Here is a 17,566-nt window from a genome sequence, read left to right on the forward strand (position 1 = left end):
ATCCTGTCCGAATAGGGCTATACACTGCCAATGGAGGGAGGGATGTGAGTATTTTTCTGTGATCTAAGACAGGGGTATCCAATCCTGTTTCTGGAGGGCCACCTTCCTTCAGAGTTTACTTGCAACCTCAATTTAACACACCTGAAACAAATAACCAAGGTCCTCTGGAACTTACTGAAAACTTACAGGCAGGTGTGTTTCGGCAAGTTTGATCGAAACTATGCAGGACGCTTGCACTCCAGGAGCAAGATTGGATACCCGTGATCTAGGAGTAAGACCAGTAAGGGTTCACAAAAGCGACATCCCTGAAAATACGTCAATCTTTCTTGCGCTTCCATTGATGCTGTTTTGAGAGTCCTGACCTAACAGGCAATTAAACATTTTTAAAGACCAGAATCAGTCATTTCTATCGTCATTTTAATGCATGGTTTGGGATATTGTTTAAAAAAATGCTGAATGAAAACAGCAAGATGTAATTTAAAAAACACACTTTGGTTGATGCAGATAAAAATCGATTTCTGTAATGAGACATGCAGAACGCATTTATTGAATAAATTCCTTAATGCAGAAGGACTTCTGAAGCTAACTTCATCTGACTGAATAATTACTTTAGAGACGACTAACCCCTTTCACACAGTAATCCCAGTAAATTACCAGAATGATTTTGCCAGTTAATACACAAATATTATGTTCACACAAGCAACAGCATTCTGGCTTTTTTACTGTTACGAGACCATTCATTCATCAGCGCTAAGATACCTGCAAATTATGTGATGTCAGTCACCGGAAATGATCTTTATTTGCCTGTATCTTTATAGGCTGAGTCTCGAGCGTGACATGCTGAAAAAGCTGCGAGGCGTGGCACAATGGTCAAATGTGTTCATCTAGCGCAGAGTAATCACGTCACATTATGATTGGCCCAGAGCAGACTTCTTACGTCAGCACGTTCTGACATTGTATGTGCTCATACAGATAATCTTCTCTTTTTTTTGTTCACACACAGCATCCTACCTGTAATTTACTTTTAATATTACTACTTTTTTTGAAAAGGTCCTGTTCACACTTGATCTCTTAAAGGTAATTTACCGGTAAAGACTCTGGGCCCTGTTTTAATGATCTAAGAGCATGGTCTGAAGCGCATGGCTTGGCACCACTTAGGGGGTGTCCGAATCCACTTTTGCTAGTTGAACGACAGGGAAAGTGTCCAAATGGTGCGAAAGGGTTGGACCTAGTCTCTTAATGAATCATGGGTGTGTTTTAGGCATAACATGCAATCAAACAATCAGAGTCTCATCTCCCATTCGTTTTAAAAGTCAGTTGCGGTCGTACCATGGCGGATTCGCTGTTTACTTGGTGGAATTTGCAAGCAGAAAGACTGAACGCTTCCCAGAGAGAAATCCTTTCTTTTATTTTTTTTAACATTTAAAAAAGTTTGATGTGCCAGAGTGCATTTGCTATTTAAACAACGTGACGCCGGATGTGAAAATGATATCTGCGTCTGGCTGAAACTAGCAAAAAAACACTTGGCACCGCATTGCACCGGGTGTATGATAGGGATGTGTGAAAGGGGCTTATATAAACCAACAAATATATTTGCATAGCATCTTAAATATTGCTCTGGTTGTTTCCAAGTTCAAAGAATTCTGAAAACAGTTCATTGTATTGAACTAATAAATGTGCCTTTATATTCTGCATCATTCTCGTGGAAACACTGTTTTATCAGAAATGGCTTTTGCAAAATTCTGATTGTTCATATTAATAGAAAATCGGCAACCTTGGTGGAAACCTGTCCATTTCGACTTTTATGTGGGATCCTTTGACATGACCCAGAAAGTAACCAACACCCTAGCAACCACCTAGAACTGTCTAGCAACCACACAGCAACTTTCTCAGAACACTTTAGCAACTGCATAGCAACATCCTAGCAACCATAACATTGTGAGTTTTGTACAGGCACCACTCGCATTTTCTTCAGAAAATATAAAAACTAACTGAAAATGTAGATGCAGTGGCCTCTCCAGCCATTATTTTATTAGTCACTAATGCGATTCCAATGCTACGAAGATGTGTGGGATGAGTGATGCAGGTTTTTTTGTTGTGCTTATTACTAATGAGGAGTCTATTTTTCTCTGTACAATCATAATGACTCAAATGTGAATTCTCTGTCTTTCACAACATGTAAACACTGTTCAGTTTCTCTTCCCTTATAAGACATTCACTAAAACAACATTTGTTTCTGAAATTGTATCCTATTTTGTTTGGGTGTACAGGAAGCCAAAGATAGCTTTGGTTGCGTTAGATGAGATGAGAATGGATTTAAACCAATATGGAATGCATTCCTTTGGGAGAATGAAGGCTCTCGATTTATATCTTGTGACCAAGCTGTGTTTATAAAATAACTCGACAGACAAATGGCTTTACACAATTGAAACTTCAAGCCCTATTATGATTTGCAGCATTAATGACTCATGCGTATTTTTAGACGTGTGTTTATGGTAGAGATAAGATGTTAGGGGTAATATAGGCAAGTACTCCACTGTTGATATTGTTTACACATTTATTCTGCAAATAAGATTTTTTAGTTTCTTAATGAACAACCTTTTAGATGCTCTTGTTGGGCGCTGGTCATCACTATAGGAGTATTTTGTACATGAGATGCCATCAGTAACTGTTACTTTGTTTAAGGGAAACATTTCCTCTTGAAACTATATGGGAGCCAGGAACATAAGATAGGGCTTTGTGATAGGACAAATGCCAGTGGGGGAAACATGCATACATTTTGCTATGAAGACAGGCAGTTTCACATTTTGGGTAAAAGGTTTCTTTACAAACAACCAAAACGTGTGCATATATGTAGGCTATATTATTTTTATAATGTAAAAAACACAATGTTAGATGTAGTTATACTACTATTATTTGGTGTTCTCTTAGGAAGGTCCAACAGGAAGTCTAAGAAGTATCTTGCTTGTGCTGTCATATTTTAAGTAATTTTACGGCCATGTTTAAAGTCCTTCTGGTTAAGAACCACTGATTTAGTGAACATGTTGACCGATAACAGATAATGGCAAAATATACAGTGCCCTCCACTAATATTAGTGCCTTTGGTAAATATGAGCAAAGGTGGCTGTGAAAATATATCTGCATTGTTTATATGTGTGATCTTTCATTAAAATAAATCACAACATTCTAACCTTTCATTAAAGTAAAACAATTGAAAGTGGGGTGAAACTCACATTAGTAAATAAATGTTTTTCTCCAATGCATGTTAGCCATAATTATTGGCACCCCTAGAAATTAGTAAAATAAAGAGTAAAATATCTCTGAAGGATGTTATTATTTACAAAATTTTTAGCAAACCAGGATGACTAGGAGCATGAAATTGTCCAGCCATGACTTCCCGTTCTACAGGAGTACAAATATTAGGAAACACAAAGGCCAAATTCCCTTAATCATTCATCACAATGAGTAAAACCAAGATTGTTGAGCAAGATTGTTCACAAAATCGAAAGTAGCTGTGAAAAAATAGCTAAAGCATTGAAAATCCCCATTTCCACCATCAGGGAAATAATTAAGCAGCTCCAATCAACTAAAGATGTTACAAATCTGCCTGGAAGAGGACCTGTGTCTATATTGTCCTAATGAACGGTGAGGAGGAAATTTGAGGGGCCAAAGACAGCTGCAAAGATGAAGAACTGCAGAGAGTAGTTGAGTCTTAGGGTAAGAAAGCCTAAAAAATTCTTAAATACACTGCTGGATCTTTAATGTTGTGTGCCTATTTTTTTGTTGGAGGTCCTGGACATCTTGTTCAGACACATGGTATCATGGATTCTAGCAAATACCATCAGATAAAAAATCTAAACCTGACGGCCTCTGCTAGAAATCTTATAATGAGCCGTGGTTGGATCTTCTATCAGGATCAAAACAAAAATGTGTCACTGAGCAAAAAACTGAGCAGTTCCCTGACCTTGAACCCTATAAAAAATTAACTGTAGAGAAGAAGCACTAACATGGATCTGTGAATCTGATGGAGGAATGATCTCTGATCTCTTGTCAGATGTTCTCCAAACTCAACGAGAGAAGACTCAGAGCTGTTATCTTGGCAAAAGGAGTTTGCAATAAATGTGGCCAACGTGAACTAGAGAAAACATTTATTTCATAATGAGATTTCCCCCCCACTTTCAATTGTTTTACTTAAATGAAAGGTTTGAATATTGTGCAGTTTTTAATGAAATATCAAAAGGATAATGCAGATTTATTTTCACAGCTGCATTTGCTCATATTTACAGAGGGTGCCAATATTAGTAGAGGGCACTGTACTATATATAATACAGTTTAAACACTGCTACTGAGAGGTACATATAAAATTAACACTCATTTTATGTATTTTTTATTCAATAATCGCATCAAAAATTCAACAGAACTAGGTTGTTTTCCATTAAATATGCTATATTATCAGAATGGTCACTCGTTTAATCAGGCTAGGATGTCTCTATTTCATTGTTTCCTTTGAGGTACCTTGGAGTTCAGTTTAAATATGGTATTCATTTATAACATCAATGTACCATGGTACTGCCACAGTACTGTTTTGTAAGAGTATAATGATATACTGTATAATGATGTTTTATGTGTTATGTTGTGGTGTATGTCTGTACAGGACCAAGGGGACCCAACTGCTGTATGTCAGTTCACACAATCACAGGACGAGCGAACATCACTAACTAGAGCTCATAGTTTCGTCACAAAGTCTGTCACCCCTTTTATCTTCCCCCACACACGCTCTCGGCCCCCTCTCACCCCTGCCATGCCCACCCTGCCCGAGGAAGAGGAAGACTCCCCTGAGGAGCTCGACAGTACATCCAGCTCACCCTCCACAGTGAGTCAAACTATATTTTTCACATCACAGCTGTGACGCCTTCTCATCTCAGGTCCAGATCGGGCTTGTTTAAAGTCTAGAGATATGTAGTAATAGCACTTCTGGGAGGATAGACAGACATTTGGGTAGAATCCACATTAAAATGTGACCTGGTGGATGGTGCATGGATTCTGATATATTGTGTAGGCACATTATGTTGATGACACCGGAAAAGTAATCCAGCTAACTTGCTGGATAATCCATTTAATCTATGTTCACACCAACACGAATGTTCCACATTTGTCTATTCAGATCAATGCAGAAAAAACAGTACCGTTTGTTCTGGCAACTGCCAAACTCAGACTCGACCATCAGATTGCCAGATAGAGAAGTGTGATTGGTCACTCCAGAGAACACGTCTCCACTGCGGGTCCAGTGGCGGCGTGCTTTACACTGCATCCAACACTTTGCATTGCACTTGGTGATGTAAGGCTTGGATGAGCTGCTCGGCCATGGAAACCCATTCCATGAAGGTCGCTACGCACTGCTCTTGAGCTAATCTGAAGGCCACACAAAGTTTGGAGGTCTGTAGTTACAGAAAGTTGGCGACTTCTGTGCACTGTGCACCTCAGCATGCGCTGACCCTGCAAATTACATGGCCTGTTGTTCCCAATGGCTTCCACTTTGTTATAATACCACTAACAGTTAACGGACTAATTGCACAAGTGGCAATCTATCACGGTACCTCACTTGATTTCACTGAGCTCCTGTGAGCGACCCATTCTTTCACAAATGTTTGTAGAAGCGTCTGCATGTCTAGGTGCTTGGTTTATTCGCCATTGGCCATGGAAGTGATTGGAACACCTGAATTCGACGATTTGGAGCGGTTTCCCTATACTTTTGGCAATATAGTGTATATAAGAGCTGTGTCTCTGGGCATGTAACTACAAGTGTGAATCTTAAGGCCATGACACGCCACGCCTGCCAACGCCTGGCCATCGTTGAATATCTGCCAGACCAGTTTTTGTGGTGTTGTTGCATTGTCTGCGGCTGCTTGGCCACAGTTGAGGTGGTGTAAGTCAGTTGGTGAAAAATATCGCTCTGATTGGCTAAATTAAAATTGATGTGATAAAAGCAAGAAGGCACACAGAGAAAGCTCTTCACAGATCCTCATCTTACCTGAGTTTCAATACATAAATATTTTCATAATGACATGACCATCTAAAATGAAGGAAGTGAAGACCATCTGATCAACATAATTCATATTCTGAATGGTAAGCAAGCGCTGCACTGTTTATGGTTTAAATATCCGCAGTCCTAGTTTTGGTTTTCTTTTCTTGAATGATGGATATAGACTACTACCATATACTGGTATAAACAGTTATTTCCTCTCACGCAGGTGCAGAACGTATCTGCTAGTTTTCCATTGGCTTCTCAATGTTAAGTGGTCTCTTTTTTTTCCAGAGCTGTAAGTTGTTTATGACTCCAAATTTCCATACTAAATATTGTCTTGGTGTGCCTTAAGACTGAGTTTCCAGCAAAGTTGTGCGTCATTTTTTATTCTCTATTCTCCAATTACGTCATTTTGTTCTCAGAGCTCAGGTTTGGGAGTTCTCGCAGCTTGTTCTCGACACATCATCGGAGCAGAACTTTTTTCTTGCGGGTGTCCGAGAACTATTGTGTGATGTCATACATTTAAAGTGGGTGTGGTTAATGCGGAGAAACACAGATGACCGGCACCTGCTTTTCTCATGAAGTATGAATGCAATGGCTTGAACGAACTTTGTTTTTGTTCTTGCCACTTCGAGAAAACGAACAAATGTCTTTGTTCTTGCAGAGTATGTTCCAAGCTTTAAGATGCAACAGACCCGATCTGACCTGATGTATGATCAGCTGGTTTTGCTCACATTTGTACCGAATAAATGCAGCATTGTTTTAACCACCGCACATGCAAACTTAAGCGTGCAGAACATAATTTGAAACCCTGAAAATACTATTTATATGTCAGTATTGTCACGTTCAACACAAAGCAAAATGGTGCGAGGACTCAAGTGCAGGAGAAGATGATAATTTATTAACAAAAAGAAAACAAACTCAAAACCAAAAACCCATGAGGGGGGAAAACACATAATCAGACTGTAACATAAAACTCAAACCATACCAAACAGAATCACAGGGGAAACCTGGAGACGTAGACAGAACATGCAACGTTTCGACCAAGACTGACAAAAACAAGGAGCTTATAAAGGGAAGAAATCAAGAGGGAATCAGGGAACACAGGTGGGGCCAATAAACACTAATCAGATAACAAGGGGGAGGGAACTGACAATGACAGGAGCACATGCTCGACATCACTAAACCCACATGTGCACACAAGACAGGACAGGCATGTGACAAGTATACTTTGATGTCACAAACACATTAAAAAAAATAATGGAGAAGAGAAAAACCTGCTGCGAAAAAAAGTGCACAATCTGAGTTATCACCTTACTGCACACCCCCCATTTTGGCAAGTGTGGCATAAATAACAAGGTTGCTGCTCATAACTCATTCTGAATAGACACATAATATGTTTAGAAAGCTTGAGTTAAAGAACTCAGAATTACTCACTGTACTCACATTAATATGGATATATATATATATATATATATATATATATATATATATATATATATATATATATATATATATATATATATATATATATATAAGCTCAAACAAAACATTTTTTTTTTTTTTAAGAATACATATTTTTTAAATGTATAAACATTATGTGGCTGTGGTGTAGCAACTTGTAAAAAGCCACAAGTCTGCTCATGTTTCATTTCAAATCGGAGGATGTTATCTCTAAAACTATGCATTTTATAAAATATTTTCTAAGACCAGGTTATGCGAGTTTTTAGAGAAGGCTGATAAGATGCTAATAAAATAGTTTATTGCCATGTAAACACCCTTTTGCAGTCTATTGTCTAGTGTCTGGAGAGGAGAGCTGCTCCATCCACGTTCTATTGTTCTCACTCGACTAACCTTTCACACCTCTTCTGTGAATGAGACTTTTATCATTATTCTTATTCTTATTCTGGAATAGAATTGCTCCTGGCATGGCAGGTGTATTAGAGTGTGATGTTTTAAGGTGCAGTGAATGTTGAACAACAATAATCAGGCGGCGATCTTTACCTTTAAAGGGGTTATAATCACGAGACCTGCTGTATATTAAACGCTTGAAACTTAAACATATCTGTAAATGTTATACAGTATTTCCATTTTACAAAGAGGCTCATCCCGACAGCAAGCAAGTCTCCATTAAACTTCACTGAAGGAGCGTCGACAGACACGCATGCGCGTCAAACAGAGAGTGCAATAATTCTGACTAATATATGCATTCACTAAAATAATTAGCATTTAACAGTGAACAAAAGATATTCTTACATTTACAACAGCACAATAAACTGCAGTTCAAAAAGTGTGTTGCATCCAGTTGTAGCACATTGCTTGTTAAAAAGAAAAAATAAGCAATCTTATGTTGTTTTTCTCCCTGGTGTACCGAAAACATACCAAACCTTGATTTCAAACCCAAGGTAAATGCTGATCCATAATTTTAGTATGCCGTTATAATACTCTTTAGTCTTTAACTTCACTAAACATTAATTTAATCATTTGATGCAACGCACTTATCGCATACTGTACATTTTTTTACATTGTACATATATTTAAAAATGACACCAAATATAGAGTCTGGCCACTCTCTCCACCTTTCAAACACGTGCACTAACCACCTCACTGACATACGATCCCTGTTTATCTGAGGAAGAAAATGAGTGTAATCTTTTCCTGAAAGACGACATTCCATTCCCAATTGATTGAGATATTATCAGTACCCTAATGCCACAAAATGGGTGTTTAAAATCCTACTGGTTTGAAAATGTCACGTTACACAGTTACGAATGTATCTGTCGTGGTCTGTGAGTGAGAACTATTGCCCCACTGATGACAAGCTTCAGGACACAAGCAGGATTTACTGGTCTGTGTTCCCTTTGGAGACCATAGACAGTTTGAACATCAAAGCCTGTCAGGGGTTGTTGTTTCATAGTCATTATGTTATTCTTGAGTGAGTTCAATCCACTCATGCAGTGACTCTTAAAAGGTTGGGACTAAGATAAGACCACTCTTTAAAATCATATTACACTTCAGTAATCTAATCCCAGAATAAAGGCCAAACAAATAAATCTTACACTGTGTACCGAAAGACAGCAAGGACTTTGGCTCTGCATGATTGTTCTTGTGTATGAGTATGATAACACTTGATGTTACGTGCCATGTTGTAAATCTGTCATTTAGCGCTTCTAATGCTAAATAATGCTAATGGGGGGTTTTCACAAAAAAAATGTTACTTTTATAATAGAAAGATTCTTTAACTATGAACAGACTGCAGTCCTGCAGTGAAAGTTTTTACCAACACTATATTGCCAAAACTTTTGGGATGTCTGCCTTTAAATGGTAAATGGAGTGCATTTATGTAGCACTTTCAACAGATCTATGGCCATCCAAAGCGCTTTACATTTTTGCCTTACATTCACCCATTCATACACCGACGGCGATTTCAGCCATGTAAGGCACCATCCATCTCTTCGAGAGCAGTCTTGCTCATCATGGACACCTCGACACTTGGTCAGGTGGAGCCGGGGATTGAAGCACCAACCTTTCGGTTTGTAGGCAACCTACATGAACCACTGAGCCACTGCCGCCCCTTTTCATGCACATGAACTTAAAGGGGGGGTGAAATGCTGTTTCATGCATACTGAGCTTTTTACACTGTTAAAGACTTGGATTCCCATCCTAAACATAGACAAAGTTTCAAAAACTAATGTTGGACGTTTGATGGAGTATTTCTGTGTCAAAAATACTCCTTCCGGTTTCTCACAAGTTTCGGCGAGTTTTTTTCGAGTATGGGTCTATTTGACGTTAATAAGAGCGGAAGGTCCTTGTATGGGCCGTACGGGCTCTTCTCCCGGTAGGGTGCGCGCGCGCGCGCGTGACTAGAGCACGCTGTAAACAGTCTCTCAGCTGCAGATCCAGTCGTCTGTGAACGGCGCCGCGCTCCACTTTATTCCTATGGGTGACGTCGAGCGACTTCAACGCTTCAGCACAGCATTCCGTGAAGGCAGCGCTGCATTTGAACCGATTTGAACGCAGAAATGACGGGAAGCTTGACAACATCGTTTCAGTTGCGTCTCAAAATGGATTTACACGCCACTGCTGTCACAGGACTTTACCAAATCATACCAAAGAAGTGTGTTTCTGACGGAGCGGTCCCAGCAATAAAGCTTCGACGGTGAGTTAACTTAAACTGCTTCAAATGTCTCTGCTATTGGCTACCGTCGCATGAGTAAACATCAGTAAACGACACGATCGCGTGCTTCGTCATTCAAATGCGCTAACGGTTACTCCATTGTTGTTCTGTGTATAACGTTACAGTATGCTTGCTACTTCTAAGGTCTAGTCGCATACAATAGTCCATAAACCGAATCATGTCCTCATACACTGCGAGTAAACACACAGAAATGTGGAGAGGCCATTAAATACAGTAACTTACATACCACAGAGACGGACGTCCTGCTGTTGCCGTTTCTCCTGTTCAATTTATTTCTCCCTCAGATTTGATTGTGGATCATTATCTGTATTAGCTGAGATAGATGGGTTTCTCCACGCTTGAGGACGTCACCGCTTTGCGCGCTTGTCATTCTTTAGCTCCGCCCACACGATACGCCTCCAGGCGCTCGGTTTTTTCCGGAAAGACTCGGTACAGCCTATATTTCTTTTATAAATATGATAAAACTAAAGACTTTTCGGAGATATGAAGGATGCAATACTACTCTATAGGTACTCAAGATTGACATGAGATTGACTGAAACTGAGTGTTTCACCCCCCCTTTAAATCACATCCTATTCTTAATCTGTAGGGTTTAAAATGTTAATGTGGTTCCCACCATTTGCCGCTATAACAGCTTAAACTCTTCTGAAGACCTCTTGAAGTTTGGAGGTCTGTAATTATTAGAAACATGGCGAATTCTGCGCACTGTGCCTCAGCATGTGCTAACCCCTCTCTGTGATTTTGTGGCCTACCACTTCATGGCTGAGTTGCTGTTGTTTCCCAATTGCTTCCACTTTGTTATAATACCACTAACAGTTGAGCGTGGAATATTTAGTAGTGAGGAAATTTGACGAATGGACTTTTTACCAAGCTTAAATTCACTGAGCAAATGAGAGTGACCCATTCTTTCTGCATGCCTAGGTGCTTGACTTTATACACCTGTGGCCATGGAAGTGATTGCAACAACTGAATTCAATGATATCGAGGGGTGCCCCAATACTTTTGGCAATGTTTATATAAATTTAATCTAATGATATATTAAAAAAAATAAAAAATCTCATGAATATTGTTCAAAAATATGTAGCTGTAGTTCTTGGGGGGGGGGGTAAATGAGGTAATAGCATGGTTAAACATAATTCAAAACTTAATTAATTGAAGTTTATTTATTAGTTTATAAACTAATTTCGGGAGAAGCACATTCAGACAATTAAAACTAATTAAACACAAGTGGAGCACATTCAAATATTTAGTTAATCAATGATAGGAGGAGTATAGCGACATCTTATTTACCAGTTTCTTAGCATCCCCCCACCACCCCTTCTCCTCACTTACTTAATTAAAACTCCTATAAATATCAAAAGAATCATAATACATGCAGTCTAGTTCTAGACTAGGGGGGGATACTCTGGGTTGGGGCAAAAATTGCCCGGAGCCCTCCCCGGACAGCACACCAAATACGCATGATCTTTACTCTATTTAATTGATATAAGTGTGAACTCGTGAATGAGAAGTTAATGATTAGATACAATATGGTTTTAGTTGAAAAATATTAAGTTCTGACAGTTTTATAAGCTTATAGGTTTTTTTTATGGGTTTTTGTAACCCAGGCCCAGGGTTACAAAAGGTCTATACAGTTTATTTTAATGCATTCGGACAGGAACAGGCAGGATTACATTTTAGCTTAATGGGAACATTCCCCAACTCCTCTTAAATTAACATTATCTTTCCGAATGTGAACATTTAGCAAAATATTTTCAACTTGCAAAGAAAAAGTGTTCTTTTTTTTAAATGTAAAACCCTCACTGCTCTCCAAGAATGTGAGCAAAAAAAAAATACAGCCAGCCAGTGAAGCAACCTTGTGTTTCCTTTGCAGTACGCTCCAGTTGAAAGCAAGATAGTGAATGTAAGCATGACTCCGCCAGCTATTGTGCTTCCAAGACAAGTCAGCAAGCAGGAGTCCTGTCCTTTGGAGAAAGCAAGGTATTGATGTCGGACACCCATTACAGAATCTCTTTTGATTTATTAACCTTTAAACGTCAGTTTTAGGACAGTAATTCAATCAGTGTAAAAAGCTGTTAAAAGAAGTCACAGTTTGTACTTGTGCTGAATGTGAACTTCTTGGTGTTGGCATAATGTGATTCTAATCTGTGTCAGACCACACAGCCCTAGGCCTCGTCTCTCCCGAAACTCTGCATCCTCTTGTCCGATCACCACAGTGGGTATGTTCAACTATAAATGTAAAGATACTGTTTTAGATGTATTGTAGTATTTAGAGATAATTATGTTTTTTTTTTATGGCATGAAATGCAATGTAAAAATAGTCATGTAATGTAACTTAATGGGCCAGATTTACTAAACAGGGCAAATTGGCATGAGAGCGCAATCCACCCCCCCCCCCAAAAAAAATGCAGGAGGGAGTGGAGTGTTCTGTGCGTGATTTACTGACGACACGTGAAAAGCGTTAAAAAGCACACGACCAACCAAATCTACCGAGAGCAGCGTAAATTAGCGTCTGGTTTAAGTCGTGCTCTTTTTGGGGTGGTAAATAATGGCACAAACACCAGTAAATTGACGAGCACAAACCTTAGTAAATCACCTCACATGATTCATTTAAATACTCTTCTCTCATAAATTTTGCCTCTGAAAAGGAAAACTCCTTAAAATGCATATGCAATAAGATCAGCCGCAAAAATAACCCTGTCCACACCTTTTAAACACTATTTTGTGCGCGTATTTAGTAAATCCTGACAGTAGCTTTTTAACGCCAAAAGAGGATTCGCGCTGGCACAAGCTGTTAGTGAATCTGGTCCTATGTGTTTAAATTTGATTAATTCTTATTTTATACATTATGGATGGCTGGAATAGAAAGAAGCATCCAAAATAACTGAAATGCTTCCACTTTGATTTCTGTTTACGTTGTTTCTCCCTTGAGATGAGTTGGCGGGGTGGTGTGTTTTACAGCTGTGCTTAGGTTGTGTTTGCTCATTTGTGTTTGAGATGATGATGGACACGTGATAGACCTGGTGAAGGATCAACTTCCTGACCTGCAGTTATCTAAAGAGGACCGTCAAAAGAATCTGGAGCTGCTCGAGGAGGCCAAGAAAGTCAGCGATCGCTTCCTGCTGCGCAGGGGCCGACGCTCCACCTGTAGCCTTTCTGACTCACCCACAGGTACAACACGATTACACCCTCAGTAAGGACAGCCCTTCTCAAACTGGGGGCCATAGAATGCCTTTCAATATAAACTTAATTTAAAGAGATAGTTCACCCAAAAATGAAAAGGTGATGTTTATCTGCTTACCCCCAGGGTATCCACGATGTAGGTGTGTTTGTTTCTTCAGCAGAACACAAATTAAGTTTTGTAACTTCAACCGTTGCTGTCTGCCAGTCATAATGCATGTGAATGGGTAACAAATCTATGAGAGAAAAAATAAACATGCTTAGACAACATGCACAAAAATCCCGCTGCTTGTGACGACACATTGATGTCTTAAGACACGAACCGATCAGTTTCTGTGGAAAACCCAACAGTATTTATGTATTTTTTTTACCTCATATCCAGACGAATCTCATCTAGTGTTCCCACCCACTATTACTTCCATTTGATAAGGTCAAACTGGTGCAATCATATATATATATAGATTCCTCATTAGTTCTGTAAGGGGTTAACAGCTTATGACCCAGGACCAGTAGTGAAGAAATTAAGACAAAGAGTCAGGATTGCAATTAATTAAAAGCAAAAATTACTTAAGAATAGTTTGCAGTTTCAAAAGCAGAAGCCAGCTTCAAGTCTCACAAGGAGTTCATAGGCCGCGCTCCTTCTCTCACCGTCTCGTTGCCTCGCCCTATTGTACATACGTAAAATTGTCCCAACAGTTATACCGTTTTCAAGGTCTTATCCACGTCATTACTGCAATGTGGATGGTTCTGATTGGCTCAGAGACGATGCGCAGTCATGGTAAATTTCCACTCGTGTCAGTTCCACCCCCGAATTAGGCCTGTAGTGACCTTCCAGATCTGGAGCAGGCACCAGCTCGCCCAGAATAAGTCCACCCATCTCTTAGGATGCCCATTGTACACCATTCTCAACACTGATCTGTAACAGAGAATATTGCGCACATACACAGATACACAGTCTTTCCCAGGTTGGAGCTGATTAAGCTCCGGTTCTAGCCAGTTCTAACCAAAACATACTGATAAAGTGCTTTCTTTCAGTGAGAGGGACACACAATAGCACAGGCAATATTCATCTAGCCTTGTTAGTGTTTCAGTAAAAGGAATTATAAAAGGACTAAAATAAAATAAATTAAATGAAAGACAAATCCATATTTCATCTCTGGAAGCCGGGCTAAGTGAGCAAATGCTGTTTCTGCACTCCTGACATGTTAGGGGTGTGTGATGCCTCCAAAATCCAAAAACACAACACCTTGTTGCTATCAAGTGTTTAGTGACACATCACACATCTCTAGGCCAGACCCTCAGTCACTCCTCAGAGAACAAATACACACTTTAGAAAACAAGAAACATAAAGCAAAATCATAACTGGATAGAATCATTATAAGAATGTAGGAAGATAAATATTGATTAAGGTTTTGATTATGAAGTTAATTAGGATATATGTACTATATACAGGTATATTGAAACGGCAGTGGATTTCAGAATCCCCCTTTCAGTGCCTGCGCGGATCGGCCGATTGAGGCATCTACATAATATATCTATATATGATTGTGCCGGTTTGACCTTACCAGACAGAAGTAATAGCGGATGGGAACACTAGATGAGATTCGTCTTGATATGAGGTAAAAAAATAACATAAATACTGTTGGGTTTCTCACAAAAAACGATCGGTTCATGTCTTGAGACAACAATGTGTCATCATTAGCAGGGTTTTTATCAATGTTGTCTAAGCTTGTTTTTTTTTTTTTTACTCTCATAGAATTTTTACCAATTCACATGCATTATGACTGGCAGACTGCAACGGTTGGAATTAAAAAATCTTAATTTGTGTTCTACTGAAGAAACAAACACACCTACATGTTGGATGCACTGGGGGTAAGCAGATAAACACTACATTTTCATTTTTTGGTGAACTATCCCTTTAAATGTGCATTTCTGAGAAACGCTGTGGCTATCTAAAATCAATAAAACAAACACACCCCTAACAGAAAGGATCACACCCCTATCTTGATAGCTCTGCCTACAAATTCATGAACACGCAACACAGGCACCTCCCCACTTGTGAGTGGACATGCCCCTTACTACTAATCGGCTACAAGTGTGTGTCGGTGTTCGTCTGATCCACTTTCGACAGCGTTTCTCAGAATTTGCTTTTTGCACCTTTTTTTTTTCATTTAAAAGTATGTATGTATTCATTCATTCATTCATTCATTCATTCATTCATTCATTCATTCATTCATTCATTCATTCATTTATTCATTTAATCATTTATTCATTTATGAAGTAAAACAATTCCATGTATTAAAATAATCTAACTTAATTAACTACTAAATAAAACTGCAATCATATTTTTATTTATTTATTTATTTATTTATTTATTTATTTCCTTTCCCCTCACCAACTTTTTTTTTTTTTTTTTTTTTTTTTGTCAAACATACGGTTCTTGAAACCTCTGGAATCACAAAATGAACTGTGTTTGGTTTATGTAGTATATTGCCCTGTATGTGTTCATAAAAAAAGGAGTTAAAGGCATTCTTGTAATAATTACAAAATGTATTTAGCCTGTATGGGGGGCCTTCACTTCTGTGGCCTTCAATAAGGGGCTTTTGAGTTACACAGGCTGAGAACTACTGATCTAGGATCAATTCATTTAATATTTGAAAAAGGTTTCGCTCAACAATAATGTTCAAGTTTCAGTCATGCAGCGCTTTTCTGGGCAGTTGTGTGTAAGTATAGTCCCTTTCTAGTATCCTTGCGCATAGCATTTGTCCCAGTAATGCTCCATAGACTTCCATTGTAGATACAGAACTGAAAAACTTTCAGTTTTTCTGTCACTGACAGCCTGTCATGTTGTCAACTGAGAAACTGGTCAACTGAAGAATTACTTAAAATAAAATAAAATAAAATAAAATGAATGAATGAATGAACGAACGAACGAACGAACGAATGAATAAATAAATAAATAAATAAAATAATGTGTCAGACTTTAGATTATGTTCCAATTCTCACTATTAACTAACTACAAGCTATGACTTTTGCCTCAATAAACTCCTAATTACTGCTTATTAATAGTTAGTGAGGTAGTTGATAAGTTTAGCTATTGTGGAGGATGAAGTATATAGAATACGGTCATGCAGAATAAGGCATTAATATGCGTTTAAAAAGTCATTAGTAATGTGCATGATAATAAGCAACTAGTTAATAGTGAGAATTGGACTTGAATTACAGCGTTGCCAAAATAAGTTCCCATTGATATTAAAAAAGAAGAGCACGTCTTCCAAGTAGTGAATATTTTTGTTGCAATCTTGAAGTGTTTATTTCAGAAGCAGCTTGTTTATTTTCAGCTTTTGCGATTTCCCTGCTTATCATACTTTAACATCATGTCCGCGTGTCCTCAGTTGTCTTGAGCACTAGCCAAAATTCCTCCTTTATCCTGCACACCGCACCGCTGCAGGATATTCACAGGTCGATAAGAGATGAAGCGAAGTAACATCCAAACTTTGTCCAAAAATGGCTAATGTTGTCTTTGGGTTACAGCTCTCTCCCCGAACCCAACGCCATGCTCCTCCCCCAGACCATCCAGAAGCAGTTCCCTCTCCGCACCCTCACAACTAGGTACCATGCTGTGCTTTCTTTCACGTTTGCCTGCAGAATTCCTCTCCATGGTTGATCTAAGCTAAATGGTTTTGTTTGCTCCACCAGGTCCCGAGGTCACCGCAACTCCTCCAGCAAGTCCCTCCATAACTCAGGTGAGCGTCACTTCTAATTCCCTTCTGTACATCATTGATATTGTGTCCCCTTGGCGATAATAAATATTGAACTGTTTTTGTTTGTGCATGTGGTCAGCATCTAGAGGTACCGTCTACCCATGAACAAGAGGAAACCAGTAAGCCGGATCAGGAGGTTTGTGAAACTAAAGTTATTCCTTCTTCTCTCCTCACATAAATCTTCCTTCTTCTAAGTGTTGAAATGTATTGCACAAACAGACTTTTTGACCAAAATGATTCCATTGTGAAAATAAGTACAGATTTGTTTTTTATGGCGTTGTCTGAGGTCAGCTTATGAGAACAACATGAATATGCTGGTCCACCAGCTAGACCAGCACCATACCAGCATGAACAGCATGGGCCTGAATGGAATTCATGCTGGTTTATGCTGGATTTTTG

At 38.9% G+C, this 17,566-nt stretch overlaps 1 protein-coding gene across 8 annotated transcripts in view; it reads left to right on the forward strand.

The window, feature by feature from the left end:
• mrvi1 (murine retrovirus integration site 1 homolog) overlaps window positions 1–17,566 on the forward strand; it is an 80,174-nt gene that overhangs the window by 44,470 nt on the left and 18,138 nt on the right. For all 8 annotated transcript variants that reach the window (XM_067413490.1, XM_067413235.1, XM_067413399.1 and 5 more), the window contains 7 exons: window positions 4,655–4,873; window positions 12,097–12,203; window positions 12,378–12,442; window positions 13,221–13,394; window positions 16,938–17,015; window positions 17,103–17,149; window positions 17,247–17,303. In XM_067413490.1, the coding sequence (XP_067269591.1) occupies window positions 4,655–4,873; window positions 12,097–12,203; window positions 12,378–12,442; window positions 13,221–13,394; window positions 16,938–17,015; window positions 17,103–17,149; window positions 17,247–17,303 (747 nt within the window). The remainder of the gene's footprint in view (window positions 1–4,654; window positions 4,874–12,096; window positions 12,204–12,377; window positions 12,443–13,220; window positions 13,395–16,937; window positions 17,016–17,102; window positions 17,150–17,246; window positions 17,304–17,566) is intronic.

The sequence above is a fragment of the Pseudorasbora parva genome, chromosome 1 (genome assembly GCF_024679245.1).
Source record: "Pseudorasbora parva isolate DD20220531a chromosome 1, ASM2467924v1, whole genome shotgun sequence".
NCBI classification, from domain to species: Eukaryota; Metazoa; Chordata; class Actinopteri; order Cypriniformes; family Gobionidae; genus Pseudorasbora; species Pseudorasbora parva.